Consider the following 15,747-nt stretch of genomic DNA (forward strand, 5'->3'; position numbering starts at 1 on the left):
CACCCAGGTATTTGGCCCACACTGCATCAGTTTCCTCCCCCATCTGTTGGATGGTGGGTGTCACCAGGTGGGCATGTATTGATACATGTGGGTTTGGGGGAGAAGGAGCTTATAGAAATCTCTCAAATAATGCAATAGGATGTGCTCCTTACCCCACGTTTGGCAGTACTGAAACTAACAATTCAAACTGGGTTTTAAAGAACAATGAATTTATTGTCCACCTGGTCACAAGAAGATGAATAATAATGAAAGTTATTTTGTTGTTTTGTTCTGGGGAAGGAATTTTTCTGAGCATCACTATTATTTCTTCTGTGAAATAGGTATTTCCTGGTCCCCACAATAGTTTCAGAAGTACCCCTGGGCCCCGAAAGGTGGGAGCCTCTGGTTTCCACAGCAACATTTTTGCAACTGGGTTCTTTTATACTTTGACCTCCCCCAGCAGAAGTCCATGCTGTTGCAGCTTGCAGCCATTGATCCTCCATGTGCGCAGAGGCAGGAATAAGGACTTGCCATTCAGCTCCACTGTAGACACAATTCCACCTGGCCACCTGATTATCATCAGTTTTAGTACTCTTGTATTTATGATGGGGAACCAAGGCTAAGAGATCATGGCTTGGCTAAGACCAATATCCACCCCCCCCCATGGTAAGGTGGCTCTCACTAGACCTCCCAAGAGCTGAGTTGCTCCTGCTTACTTGGAGGAAGGAAAAGCAACTCAACGCACCAATGGAGCCAATCCAGAGCTCCTGCCAATGAATTTGCATTGTACAAAGTTTCCCCCTTCTGCATGGTCTGCTGCTGTGTGAAACTATCTAGTCCTAGAGTGCTCTCCAGTGATGCCTGACTGTTGACCACACAACCTAGGGCTGTTGGGAGTTGGAGACCCAAAACATCTGGAGAGGTGCTGGTTTCCAGTCAGTCTGGTCAGTGTATCGCCAAAGCAAAATCTAACTCATGCAATACTGAACAGAAGGCAAGCAGGGTGACTTCTCTGACCTCCTTAGGCAGGAGTCAGAGCTGCAGAAGCTACCCCTGATCCAAACCTCTCAGGAACAGAAAGATTCTCCTTAGTGTAAGTTTTTATTTTCTTTATTGACAGTGCTTTGATTTGCACTGGGAGAAAATCCTTCTTGGAAATGTCATGAAGGAAAATATCCTTTGCTGTTTCACAAAAGTGAAAACAGGAAGGAAATACTCTAAATCAGAAAGCTGCTGTTCTCCACTCTCTTTTGCCCCCTTGGTACAGTGAGTCATGAAGTCATCTCTTTCCTGCCTCTGTGTGGGCGTGATATATAGCAATACACATAGACTTTGCCCTTATTTATTTCAGGAACTTTAGCCGAGAGGACAGGTGTGACTGCTCTAGCTGCCTGAGATTTGGGTTTCCATCCACACACAGCAATCTGTTTTGACAAAACCAGGCTAGAAGAATGTTGCTCCAGCTTCTCTCTGTCCTCTGGGAGGCCTTGTCCTTGCAGGTCGTTCTGGTGTTTCTGGCTACATTTCTACTTCTTGCTGATTTCAAGAAAAAGATTCGCCCAAGGAATTTCCCCCCAGGGCCCATGTGTCTTCCTTTTTTGGGTAACTTGCTACATATGGATTTCAAGAATCCTCAGAATGCAGTACGAAAGGTAAGGATGAAGGAAAGAGCCATGGCATGAGTTGAAAACATTGCACCCCCAGATTTCGGGTGGTGGGGTCGGTTCCTTCGTTTAGGGTGCCAAGCCAAGTGGGCCAAAATTGAGAAGATCCATTTGAAGGCGCCAGATTTTGGCCTCACTCAGGGTGCCGTGCAACCAAAGATTAGCAAAGTTAACCCCTGTTTTGTGCTGGAAAGGCATGCAAGACCCTTGCAGGATAAGTTGCTTCCTAGCTTAGCATCCTGATTCCAAGAATGGTCAGCTGGATGTCTGTGAGAAGCCCACACATGGGGCCACAAGACAAGTGCCTTTCTGTTTGTTTGTTTCCAGCATCTGGTATCCAGATGTGTATTACCTCTGAACCCAGAGGTTCTGTTTTACCTAACAGTTATTTGTACCAAATCTGTGTCCACAACTTTCTTTTGCTTACTATGGATTGCAAAGTATTTTGTGTGTTTTGCATGGACAGGCAGAGTCCCCCCATCCCCAGGTGACCCCCGGGTAGAATAATGACTCAAGACACTGTGCTATGGGATGAAAATTGGCCACAACGTTATTAGAACTTCAGATGTAGGGAGACCTTGGCTTAGGCCTTGGGCGTTTATCCCTCCCAGTCCATGGCCAGGGAGCTGGGGAACATCAGGGTTATCCAGAATGTGTGGGGATTGGGCTGGCTTGGAGAACATCTGTCAAGCAGAGAGCCCGCCCCCCATTTCACCGTCGTCACAAGGGAGAGTAATGAGAACCAATAGGCGTATGGCCAATGCCTTCCCTCTTACAACCCCTTTAACGGGGAACCCTGGGATCGCCGCCACAGGGGAGGGCATGGGTCACCGCTTAACGTCCCCCCCTTTAGGGAAGGTAGACTAAAGGATTCCGCCAAAGGCCTGAAACCACCAAAGTTGTGACATTTTGCTACAGGGAAGGTAAAACCTGCCAATGCAGGAAAATTCCTTTCCGGCCCTTCAACAGTGACCTTAGCATAGCAGCGCCCGCATACCTGTAAAGAAGAAGTTAACCTGCAAAAGAAAACTTAACTGAGGGAGGGCAGGATGGTAGAAGCTCTGGAGTCAACTGAGGATTCCCAGGTAAGACCCTCCCTCTATTGTGTGGCCAGGGTGGTCCTTCCCCTTACCTGGCCAGGTCCCGCCGGGACTGAATAACAGGCAGAGGTAGGCGGAGACCTCCAGGAGTCTGGCTGGGGAGAGAAGCCAGGATATACTCCCGGGTGCCACTTAGGTCCAAGGGGTCTGCATGCGACCACGCAAAAGGCACCCCCATTTGATGTGGGGAGCGGTCATTGGTGTACATTGTCCTACCCTCCCTTCCCTTTTATCTTTGCAACAACCCTCTGTGGTAGATGAGGCTAAGTTGCCACAAATACATAAGCAGCAGCTCTTGTCAATAGAAGACACGTGGAGGATGGAGGGGGCCTGTCCATGTACAGTCCCCGGAAACCCTTTCAGCATTTCTGATATCCCTGATATATTTGATGGCAACCAAAGTTTCCATCTTCCATATAAGCATCAAAGAAGAACCAGGTATGCACATGTGTGCGTGCACACATACACACACACACACAATTCTTCTTTCTCGCTCTCCTTCCAGTTTTCCAAAAAATACGGCAATGTGTTCAGCGTTCAGGTTGGAAGCATGCGTTTTGTGGTTGTGAGTGGATTGCAACTGGTGAAGGAAGCTCTTGTTCATCAGGGTGAAAACTTTGTAGACCGGCCCACATCTCCTGTTAGTGCTGAAATATTTGGGTCTTTTGGTAAGCTTCTTTTAACATGGTCAATTACTGAGATAGTTAAAGTTTGCTTTTCCCTTTTCTTTCTTTTTTCTTTTCTTTTCTTTTTTATTCTCTGCACTGATTTTGCAATCTTTTGGATTGTTTCTCAAGTTTAAATTTTCAGAACTGATTATTTCCCTAATTTGCATTTGCATTTCTTGCATCTTTAAACCAAAATAAGGCAGTTATAGTAAAGCTGTGGCATAGACGTATACCTGCTAAACTCTTTAGCTTAACTGAGCTCACTGTTCAGTGTTGGGTGGCAATCAAAGAGTCTGGCTGTGTAGTGCATCAAACAGCTTGTCATTATTAAGGGTGGAGGAATCTCTGAGTTTTTTTCTTTCATTCAGTTCCTCATTTTTCCGTTCTTCAGCATCTAATAACATTTCATTTAATGCATTGTTTCTGCAACTGAGAATACCGTAAGATTGCATTTAAATTGCAAGCTGAAGTGACTTTCTGCCCCATCCCTAGTAGTGATGGAATAATATGTCAACGTTAAGTAGTGCATGAATCCCTCCTACTATTGGTCCTCCCCAATACCAAGAATAAGAGAGATGACTACCAATATTTGGGTGATACCAGGCTACACCTTTATTGACAACACATGTAAGAAGTTTGGCATAGGCATTGGGTAGATCCCACCCCTTCCAGCCCACCTGCTAAAAGAACTTGTGTTTGGGGGTCAACCAGAAATGAGAGAGCTCCTGCCCTACATCAAGGGGTAACTCCCCCGCTGGATTGCATATAGGGAATGCTGTAGCCCCTCACTTTCACCTGGGTGTCTAGACTGAAGCATCTTCCCGAACCCAATTTCAGAAGGGCCAGACAGAGGCTATAACCTCCCTCCAAGCAAGACTATGTCTATCTAATACCTAAACTGCCAGAGTTCTGACAACTGCTATGAAGATGGAAAAACCAAAGGGCTGGAGCCAATTTGCCAACTGGGAAAATCTCAACCTGGCCCCAAATATGGCAACTGGCTGTACCATAGCAAGGTCAAACAGAACAACATGCAACAGCAGTATATAAAGGATGGGAGATCCAACAGAAAGTGGCTGCAGAGAAAGCCACAGTCCTATGTCATATACTGGGTGACCCATGCCTGCTCACAGATTAGGTAAGTGGGTGGGACCAATTACTCAGGCAGCAAGCTCAGCCCAGAGGCTTCCTTTGCTGACTGGGAAACGGTCCCTGGGAGTTCCCAAATCAGAACTTGTCACGTGGGGGAATGCCAGCCTGCAATGGCATCCAACAGGAAACATGAGCGGACTTCTTATTCAACCATAGCCAACCAGACAAGTTGCTTCACGCATACAGACCTGATCCATGAAGCATTCTGGAGCAAGATGCAATTCAGATGACTGTTGGGTTCATGCCAGGTTGCTTCTTTTCTGCTTAGGCCAGTAGTTGTGATTAAAGTAAATTTGTGCCAATTGCACCACAGTTTTCAATGCAAAGCTGCCAAGAAATGAATGGCCTTTATGAAACAACACTCCCCCTTAGCAGTAAGTAGAGATCAAGAGTGGGGTCACTGGCATGGACTCAGGAATTTGGAGTCTGTTGTGACACCTAATGCCCATTAAAAGCTGATGAGCTGAGCCGCCCCTGAAATTGCGTCCAACTATATAAAGACAGGGGAAAGCAGTGGGAATGGAAGCAGGTCCCTTTGAGGTCCACAGGTGCCCAACACGTAGCAAAAAAGTTGTGCAAATGAAATGGAAAAGAGAAATCTATTCATAGTGAGCAAATGAAGGGTGTGAATAATTACAGAAGGGGCTAGAGTGGGACCCCCCATTTAAAATTTAATACCTCTTAATTCCAGAAAAGGAATACCAGAGTTGCCTAATGCTCCTCAGAAATGAAGGAGTAAAATATATTGACTGTATGATTTTACAACTGTTAAAACTGTTGTTTTTTAAATAAAAATATATATGCTGCCTTTCTATCAAGTGCTCCCACAGCGTTTCACAGGACAAAATAAAATTAGTATTAAAAATTCTACCCAAACAGTGAAACACACAAAAAGCAAATCAATGAAACAGCAAACAGCAGAATTCAGAGCAACCAGATAAAAGCCACCCCCACAAATTACCGTATCTTTTGCTCTATAAGACTCACTTTTTCCCTCCTAAAAAGTAACGGGAAATGTGTGTGCGTCTTATGGAGCAAATGCAGGCTGCACAGCTATCCCAGAAGCCAGAACAGCAAGAGGGATTGCTGCTTTCACTGCGCAGCGATCCCTCTTGCTGTTCTGGCTTCTGAGATTCAGAATAATTTTTTTCTTGTTTTCCTCTTCCAAAAACTAGATGTGTCTTGTGGTCTGGTGTGTCTTATAGAGCAAAAAATACGGTAGCTAGTTTCTAATGCCTTGCAGTCTTCCCAACATGTCATGAGCAGCCAAGCAGAATAATGGAAAGCAGAGGGGAGTCCATCTTGGAATTAAAAGGACTGATAAATCTACTTACTTGCTCCACGTACTTATTACTCCTTCCTATCTAGGACTGGTCTTCTCTAATGGTCTCATCTGGAAACAACAAAGACGATTTGCCTTATCAACACTCAGAAACTTTGGTTTGGGCAAAAGGTCTTTAGAAGAAAGAATACAGGAGGAAAGCCGTTACTTAAATGAAGCAATAGAAGCTGAGAAAGGTGAGAACCAGAGTCAACATTCCTGTGGCCCACCTATGATACTTACCTTAAGTTGCTACTTTGTATGAACTAGGTCAAGACTACATCAGCTAGGTGCAAAGCTCTGTGGCATTATTTCCTCACACAAATGTAGCTCTGCTTGGACTGGAATGACCCTGTGATGGCAAAGGGGGTGTTGATAGGAAGCTCCACAGAGGCTCGTTGTGGTGCACAAAAGTTCTAGTGTGAAGCTCTGTGCGGGAACCTGCCATGGGAGCTAAAAGCCCCTGAACTAGAACAGAATAAGAACAAAGGTTGGGTTTTGAGGATATCTGCAGATTTTTGATAATTTTGACAACCAACGTCGCAAATAGAGTAGGGCTTGAAGTGCAATAGTTTTAGTATATTGCTGTGTCTCTATATTGTCTCTGATAGGGATGGTCCCCCCCTGTTTTTGTTATATGGAAGCTAGAAGCACCCCAATTCCTTCTGCACCATTTTCTCTCTCTCTCCAGGGCAGCCATTTGACCCTCAATTTCAGATTCATAATGCTGTTTCAAATATCATCTGTTCCATCACTTTTGGGGACCGCTTTGATTACCATAACAGCCGTTTCCATAAGTTATTGCACTTGCTTGATGAGGCGTGCCATTTTCAGGGAAATCTTTGGAGTATGGTAGGTCTTCTTTGAGTTTTTTTGGATAACCACAACAGAATTGATTTGGCTCCTTCATTCTTGCTGACTGTTTATTCACTTGCTTTGAGGATTCAGGTTTCTTTAGCACAGATTGTATTTTTAAAGGGTGAGAATAACATGTTTGGCCGAATAAAATCTTGGTATGGAAACAGAGGGATGTCATCACAAATGATATACATGAATTAATTCTAGACACACAACAGTTATGACCTGTAAATTGACACTCACGCCAATGGGTATCATTAAATAGAAATTCTACATGTTTGTGACATGCGCAGGCATGCCTTTTTCAAATGATGGTAATCATCTTCATGGGAAGTCAATCAGTGAATTACAAATTGTGCTTGCAGAACTGAGCACCATGGTGCCATTTGATTTGCAGTCCATACATTTCTAACCAAGAAGTTAAGACATTGCCACAGGGTCCCATCATTAGCAATGGCGAGTTCAATATTTGCTCTGGTTCCAGGAGAGTCTGCCATCTTTGAACCTGTGCACAGCAGCCTTTATTACTGTTAGCCTCTTTCCCATGACAGCAGCATGATGTGAATGCTTTTTTGAGAGGGCTTTCCCTGCACATATGTGATATTAGTGTTTATTTTTTCAGCTGTATGATACCATTCCCACTGTCATGAAATACCTGCCAGGGCCCCATCAGACATTTTTTAAAAAATGGGGGCAGTTGAAATGTTTTGTGAGAGAAATCATTGAAAAACACAAAGAAGACTGGAACCCATCTGAACCCAGAGACTTCATAGATGCCTACCTAAATGAAATGGCCAAGGTGAGAGGTGAAAAGGACAAAAAGTATATATATTTAATAATAAAATAATAGTAGAAGGCAGCGAAGCAATGTTAAAAACCAGAACTAGTCATATGGCTTGTCTGAATGGTCCTTAGTGGCTGACCATATTCTTTCTGTTGAGTTTATGACCTCAGAAAAAAATACATTTCTGCATGTATGAATATGAAGTCATGTATTTTGTGGGGAGACACCACCCCACTTGTTCACTGCTGGGATTTCACCACTTGTCTGTGGTTTGTGAGAGCAAACAGTTGACATGACTAAAAGTATCTCTGTAGTGGAGGCATCTCATGACCAAAGGATTCAGTTGCCTGAATAAACCCAGATCAGGAATTATTGGAAGTCTTTCCTTGACCAGAACAAACCCAAACTTTATGCCAGCATCAGTGATTCACAGGAATGATGACTTGACCTTCCTAGATGCAGGATTAGAGTCACTGAATCCCTTGGTGATCTCTTGACATGTTGGTCTGGCAGTAGGATGGTGTTTTTAATGACAGCTGAACTCCCTGGTGCATTTTCTTTGCTTTAAGGAGGATGCCCCTTCCAGTTTCCATGAAGAAAGCCTCCTACAATCAACACTGGATCTGTTTTTTGCTGGAACAGAAACAACTTCTACAACCCTGCGCTGGGCTTTGCTGTACATGGCCATATACCCAGAAATTCAAGGTAGAACTGTAGTTGGCTCATTTGCCTTTCATTACTTTGGGATGTATATAACAAAGGCCTACTGAAAGCAAACCTATTGAAATTAATGGACCTAACTTAGTCATGTCTATACTCAAGCAATTTTTAAAAGAGATAAATAAATTAAAAGCAGAAATTGTTGTGGGAAAATATCCAAAAAGACAGGGGGAAAACAAGAGAAGCTTTCTATTATCAATGGACTACTAACCCAGTTCACTATCTGGGAACAAGGCTAACAAAGCAAGGCCAATTAATGCCAAGTGGCATAAATTATTTTCAACCTTTTCAGGGAGAATAGCAGCCATTAAAATAATAACACCAATCATTGTTTTCATTTCAAAAGTTATAATTATTAGTTTGAGTATCGAGGGTTTAGGGGTATATTCGGTTATGAAAATGCCATTCCTCTGATACTGTGGCTTTATTCAAAGTCATGTTAGTAATGGTGATAATAAAAAGAAATAAATGAATTGATAATCCTAACTTCGTCATTAGTTTCAATTAAATTTAATGGGCCTATTGAGTGGGTCTAGCTGTGAATGCCACCCCTTATTTTTGCTGTTGTGTAATAGTTAAGATGTTTTGTCTTTTGCTTGGTTACTATGAATCTTTGCCTCTAAAATTAGACGCAATAATGATAAATAAAAATAATTAGAGCAGGTAATACAACCGCGCAATAAAGGCAATTTAATTTCTGTGGCAGATGGAACATTCCCTCTTCAGGCAGACTAACCAAAAAACCTGACCTTCCCCCAAGGAAAGGCCTGGGTGAAGAAACAAGTCTTAAGGCAATGCTGAAACTCCACTTGTGAAAGCTCTGTGACCATCTCCAAATGAAGGGAGTTCCAGTAATGGGATACTGCTACACATCATCACCACACAATGAGCAGCCAGTGGTGGGACATCAGGATTGGCCTCCCCTTCAGATCTTAGTTTAAGTCTATTCTGCTTCTTTTATTTATTTTTTTAAACAACACTTAAACAAGATAGAATAAAAATAAAAAGTGAACACATGAAAAAATAAAATAAAGGTATACTACATTGCAGTGAGAATTAACAATTACAACTCCAAATATAGTTATCTAATACAGAGATATAAAAAGCTCCAATGAAGGAAAGCCCACAACCTCCCAAGGGAGTCCATTCCACTGTAATTGGGTGACAGACACGAAAGGTTTCCTTTTTTTCCCTGTGGGCCATACTGTAAGATCTGGGCTCCCTGCATGGAGACTGAAGGTGTAAATAGGTGAATAAACCATGTTTCTCAAAGCACAACATTCTCCACCATGTCTTCTGTTCTCCAAAGGGACTCAGACCCTGTGCGTGTGCCTGCGGCCCCATGTACTCTTGCCACTGCTTGGAGGAGAGAAGGAAAGGCACCGGGCTTCTGTAACAATATTATACGATTTGCTCACATCTACAATAATAGTAAATGCTATGTTTTCTGCTACTTTAGAGGCACTAGACAAGGATGTCCACTTTCCCCTTTGCTTTTCAATATTTGTGTGGAACCCTTGGCTTGTGCTATTGGACAACATAGGTACTCATAGGTAGTGTTGATCTAGAGAAGTACATAATTCAGATGATCTGCAGATGATATTCTTTTGTTTATTTCTAAATTTCATGTTACTAGTCCTGTGCTGATGCAAATGATATGTGCCTTTATTCAAATATCAGGATACTCTATTGATTGGTCCAAATCAAAAGTGATGCGAATAAGTGAAAATTTGGTTATCCATCCATTTAATTATTGAGTCTGTATTTGTTCAAATCCATTAAATTTTAAAGATAGGCCTCCCCCTGCAGAACTTAGATCAAGTCTGTTCTTTTTGTGTTGAAAGCAGATTTTCTTTTCTCTGCAGCCAAAGTCCAAGCGGAAATAGATTCTGTGATTGGCCAGTCTCGCCAGCCAGCCATGAGTGACAGGGACAGCATGCCATATACCAATGCGGTTGTTCATGAAATTCAAAGAATAAGCAACATTTTGCCTTCAAATGTGCCCCGGGTGACAACTAAGGACACTATACTGGCTGGGTTTCATATTCCCAAAGTAAATATGAAGAAGATTCACCATTCTTCTCTTCCTTCCATCTTTCTTTAAGATGCAAAAACTTGAAGCCAAAGTTGTTTATGTTTATTATTATTATTATTATTATTATTATTATTATTATTATTAATACCCCACCCATCTGGCTGGGTTTCCCCAACCAACCTGGGCAGCTTATAGCATATATAAAACATAGTAAAATATCAAGCATTAAAAACTTCCTGATAGAGGGCTGCCTTCAGATGTCTTCTAAAAGTTATGTGGTTCTTGATATCCTTGACATCTTAAAGGATGTCACAGGGAGGGCACCACTACCAAGGATTAGCCATCATGAGGTCCTCCAGATGTTATTGAACTCCAACTCCTACTAGTTCCAGTCAGCATGGCCAATGGGCAGGACGGATAGGAGTCTTGGTTGTTCTTGGGGCACATCCACATCTGGAGTGGAGGGAGGGATTTGGGCTAAATAGACTTTTAGGTCTTTTGACCCCTCCCATTGCAAAAATGGATTCCAACCACAGTCTGAACCATTTGAATGGATAGCTAGTATTCTTCTTTGCTTTCTTTTTTAAATGACCATTACTAACCACCCAAAGCTACTACCCAAAACGGGCATCTGGTGTTTCTTATTCTAAATCTAAATGCCCTGGCAAAGTCTGGTATTATACAATCTATAATTGTACAATCTATAATTGTACAATCTATAATTGTGTTTTCTTGAGTTGTGCATAGGAAATCTCTCATTCAAAACATATCCTTTCTGAATTGGCAGGCAGAATTGGAGGCTTGGTATTACTGTAGTTGCACAGATCAAAACAGAAAGATTTCTATGCTAGTTTTAATCTGGTGTCTTCTCTGCTTCTTCTTTGGCAGGGAACCATGCTGCTTACCAACCTGACCTCACTGCTCTTTGACGAGGATGAGTGGGAAACTCCAGATATGTTTAATCCTGGCCATTTCCTGGAGAATGGTCAGTTCAGGAAAAGGGAAGCATTCCTGCCATTCTCTACAGGTAACAAAAGTTCATGGACTGCTCATCAGAATTGCAGCAGTGACTATATGGTGGTGGCTTGGTTTCTGGCAGTGGCGTAGCTAGCTGCCCAGATGCCCAGGGTGGCACAAATATCCTGCACCTGGGGACGGGGCAAACCGGGGCAGAGCACTCTGGGCAGAACCTCCATGGAGTCCGCAAGCCCCATGTTGCTATTTCAGGCAGCACTGAGCTAGCAGATGCCCGAGCCACGCGTCACTCCCCAGGAGAGATATGTGGCTCGGGCACACTGCAGGCCATGCCCAGTGGTCACCTCCCTCAGTGATGACACCTGGGGTGGACCGCACCCACCGCAACCCCTTTCCTATGCCACTGGTTGCTGGGAGTCTGGTGTATTACAGGGTTCAGCACCCTATTGGGGCCAGTGGTCACGTTTGGGATTGTGAGGAAGTACTGTGGATGCAAGTCACAAAAGGACTACTATAGGAGGTGTGAAGTTACACAAAATGGTGTTAATACACTCCCCCCCCCCCAGTAAGCAGTGTGGATTTTTGAGGGAATATTTTCAGAGCTTTCTCAGGTGCCATAAGTGGGAGAGGTGCTCCACCAGCCGTTGGGTAGACAGCAGCTGATGTATTTTTTCATAGTTTCCCCAAGGAAGAGAAACCCACTTCCATCTTGAACTTGAGGAACTGAGCTCTGTTTGCCACGCCCTTAGCTAAGTTATATGCAGATTAGGGAGATTCCTAATAAAATATTATTGAAATTTATCTCATATGCAGTTTTGGAGGAAAATATCAATTGATGTAACTCAAATATACAAGCTGGGGGGCAACACCTGGTGTACTTTTACAATGGTGGAATCTAGACAAATATTAAAAAGCTTTGTGAAAATGCTTTTTAAAGAAATGTTTTGAGAAAGAATATTGAATTTGCCATAGCTTACCATCGCCATCTAATGTTACATTTGTATAATGCACCTTACAACACACTTAAAAAGTTTTAATTTCTTTTTTTTTTAATGGCTAAGTAGTTTATTTATAATTTCCCCCCATTCCGCTTCCTTTTTTTAAAAAAAAAAATATTTATTGCTTTTAAAGATTACAGAAAAAGAAGAAAGAAGAAAAGAGAAAATTTAAAGACAAACGAAGAAGAAAAAAAACAAAAAAATGAAAAAACACCACAATACAATACAGTATACAAATAATATAAATCCCAACCCAATCCCATTAAGCTAAACACATAAATAAATCTAAACAAAACAGTTTAAAATACATCTCTCCTTTTACATATACTATCCTTCATTTCCTTATTTCCTCGACTTCCTCACATCTCCCTTTTTGTATTCCCATTCTTCTAATTATTTCAGCAAATCCTTTCCATCTTTCTCTATTTTTTATCGTCTTGTAAATAACATATTTTTTAACCTTATTTCCCTTTAAGACTAAATTACTTATCTATTCTTAACTTCTTCTAACATTTCTACTAAATCCATATAACAACATTCCACGATTTTTCTAACAGTCATTAATTTTGCAAAATTTCTAAATATAAGCTTTAGCTTCCCAATCTTCCTCCACCCTCTCCTCTCCCTGGTTTCGGATTCTGCCAGTCCTTTCTGTCAAATCGATATATTCCATCAACCTGGAGATCTTATGTCCGAGGCTCTTAATTCTTTCCCAAGTCCCTTCTGCAGATCTTCTTCATATTCTTTGATGCTCAGGAGCAAATCTCGGGAAAACTCCAACCAAACAGAACTTTTGTTCCTTCTGAACAGCTCAGCCAAATTTCCATACTTGAAACTAAGGTCCATAGGGTATTTCAGGACGTATTTTAGGATTCCTCCAAGTCCATAGGCCCCCACAGCTTCAAGCTCCTCCAGGCCCCAACCCATGTCCCAGATGTCAGTTAATCCCTGGATGAAGGGGTCTTTCCAACTTTCGTTCTTCGGTCCAAGCCAGGGTCCCATCCTCAAGCTCTGGTTTTTGCTAAAATCAATCATGCAGGGCCTCCATTTGTAATCCTCGATTTGCCTCTGTAGAACTGAGGATCCTTCTTGAATTACTTTAAGTTTCACAACTTGCCAATATATTTTCCTGTACCAAGTCCATGTTGTTGTTTGCTTTTTGATTCAAGTTAGTCACTTTCTGTTCCCGGCTGTCAAGTTTGAAGATCATGTCATCTACATTTTTGTGCAGCTGTTCAAGTGAATGATTTATTTTGAGTAATGCAGTCACAATAACTTCTCCTATCAGCATTTTGAATAGTCCAAGGTCAATCTCTGATTCTCAGGAACTTTATCTTGCAGCTGGAGTTTACCCTGTTACACTCCTGTAACAGTTTCACATGCTCCCTCTAGAGGGAAGCAGTTTCAAATTGTATCAGTTCTTTCAGTCACAGAAACAGTTTCGATTTTCAGTTATTTTTCCTCCCTTTAATAAACTCAGAAGAGATCAATGGAAACAGTATCTTTCTAATTTTTTAAGTATCTGTCAAATCCGTTCTGTCAGTGAACCTTCCCCAGACGTCATCAGGCAGACTGTCCCCAGGTTCAGAGCAGTGGTAGTTTACTTTTCCCTCTCTCCTGCAGGTTCTCCCTAGGTCCACGGCTTCCCCCCTCTTCTCCTGCTTCCAAGGGGGGTTTGATATTTTTAACCAGTGAAATTTTAATCCTTTATCCAAAAACCTTCAGAGACTTTAGTTTGTAACGCCTTTGCTTCAATCTATTTACAAAAACGGGAGGCGGACTTCCTGTTTAGAGCCTTCCCGCTACTTTGCCAAATTAGAATATTTGAAGATCCAAATTTTCCAGTCTACTCACGGGTAGTTGTTTAAAGTCCAATTGTCCACAGGAAAAAGTCAGCGCTCTCCGGCAACAGCAATGCGGCTTCACTCCGTGAAAGAAGCAGTCGATTCAAAGCACCGCGCCACTCACCCCACGTCACTCCGGATCCCCAAAACAGGGTTTCCCCACGAGTAGGGGAGGCGCAAGAGGTGCCAGCCGAATCCCAAGTTCACAGGCTTCTCCCGCCTGTGATTTCTGTGGGTCTCCACCTTCGCCGTTGCGGTCTGACCCTGCTTTTCATGGAGCAAGTTCCTCCCGATCGCAGGAGCTCCGCCATTTCCGGAGGCGTCAACCCGGAAGTCTCTTAAAAAGTTTTAATTTCACCTGTATAGCTGGTTCCACAATGTTTCGTCAAGGAACAGAAAACCCAGTTCCATCTGGAACTTGAGCAACTAAACTCTGTTTGCCACACCCTTAGCTAAGATATATACAGATTAGGTTGATTCCTAATAAATATAATTGAATTTTGTTTCAAAACTGCTTATGAGATAAATTTATGTATCTCAAATGTATCATTTCCAAATTCTGTAAAACCATGATCATATTTGTTCAGTGTTCCCATTTGCTTGACTGGGAAGTAGGAATGACTTCTATGTTTATTTTGCAACAACATAATTACTTTTTAAATTATTTGATCTGCCCATGTTATTTAAATTGTCTTTTTCCTCCTTGTCTTCTAGGAAAACGAGCCTGTTTGGGAGAGCAGTTGGCGAGGACTGAGCTCTTTCTTTTCTTCACTGCCCTAACTCAGAAGTTCACTTTCCAGGCTCCAAAGAATGAGACATTAAGCCGTGAATTTAGGATGGGTGTGACATTCTCACCCCTGCCATACCGGATTTGTGCATTTTCTCGCTAAGGGGACCCAATTTATAGCATTGCTGTTTCTTTAAAAAGTAGGATTTGTTTATGGGGTAGAAGCAGATCTATGGTTTAATCCTAATTGTGTTTAGCCAGAGTTCAGTAGGGCTTAACCCAGGTGAGCAGGGTTGGGACTGCAGCCTGTTCCTTTAAGCAGAGATTTCCACACTTTTTAGACATGCATCATTTTGCGACACAGTTATTTGGTTTTAATAGCAAACCAGAGGTTAAACTAACCCCTTATAAGAGATACGAACATATATCATGCAACACCCCTGAACACTGCAGTTGACTCACTAATGTGTCATGACACATGCTTTGGAAAGCTCTGTTTTAAAGCGTATTCAAAGCACATTTGCCCCCTTAAAGAATTTAGGCAACTAAGGTTTATAGGTGCTTGGAACTGAAGCTATCTGAGGGGTAAATTCAGTTTCCGAGAATTCTTGACAGAATTTGTGTATGCAGATCATAATGATACATTGATGAGGATCCAAATTCCATCCTCCCACTTCTTGTTCTGGTGTGTATGTCTACCCACCATCCCATTATTTTCAAAACAAAATAATAATGTCCTGGCTGTGGTGAAGAAAAGGCATTCCTTTGTTTGTAGGAATCTGTGTGCTTACGACTCAGGATAAAACCCTAATGTAATTCCTGCCTATGTTTATAAAATTAAAAGAAATGTTGCTTGGAAATTTTTGTTACATAACCAGTTCATAGAACCATAGGCTCATCGAATTTTGCAAGGGACCCCAAG

General features: G+C 42.2%; 1 protein-coding gene and 1 long non-coding RNA gene across 2 annotated transcripts in view; one reads left to right on the forward strand and one right to left on the reverse strand.

The window, feature by feature from the left end:
* Positions 1–15,747, reverse strand: part of LOC310765803 — a 30,436-nt gene that overhangs the window by 840 nt on the left and 13,849 nt on the right. The window lies entirely within an intron of this gene.
* On the forward strand, positions 1,343–15,685 carry LOC310765799 (cytochrome P450 2J2-like). The gene is made up of 9 exons (XM_083621306.1): positions 1,343–1,631; positions 3,249–3,411; positions 5,932–6,081; positions 6,576–6,736; positions 7,365–7,541; positions 8,096–8,231; positions 10,112–10,299; positions 11,170–11,308; positions 14,813–15,685. Exons 1-9 carry the CDS (start codon positions 1,431–1,433, stop codon positions 14,986–14,988), a joined length of 1,491 nt encoding a protein of 496 aa, XP_083477432.1. The 5' UTR covers positions 1,343–1,430; the 3' UTR covers positions 14,989–15,685.

This window comes from Podarcis filfolensis, assembly GCF_964270895.1.
Source record: "Podarcis filfolensis genome assembly, chromosome: 6".
In the NCBI taxonomy this organism is placed as follows: domain Eukaryota; kingdom Metazoa; phylum Chordata; class Lepidosauria; order Squamata; family Lacertidae; genus Podarcis; species Podarcis filfolensis.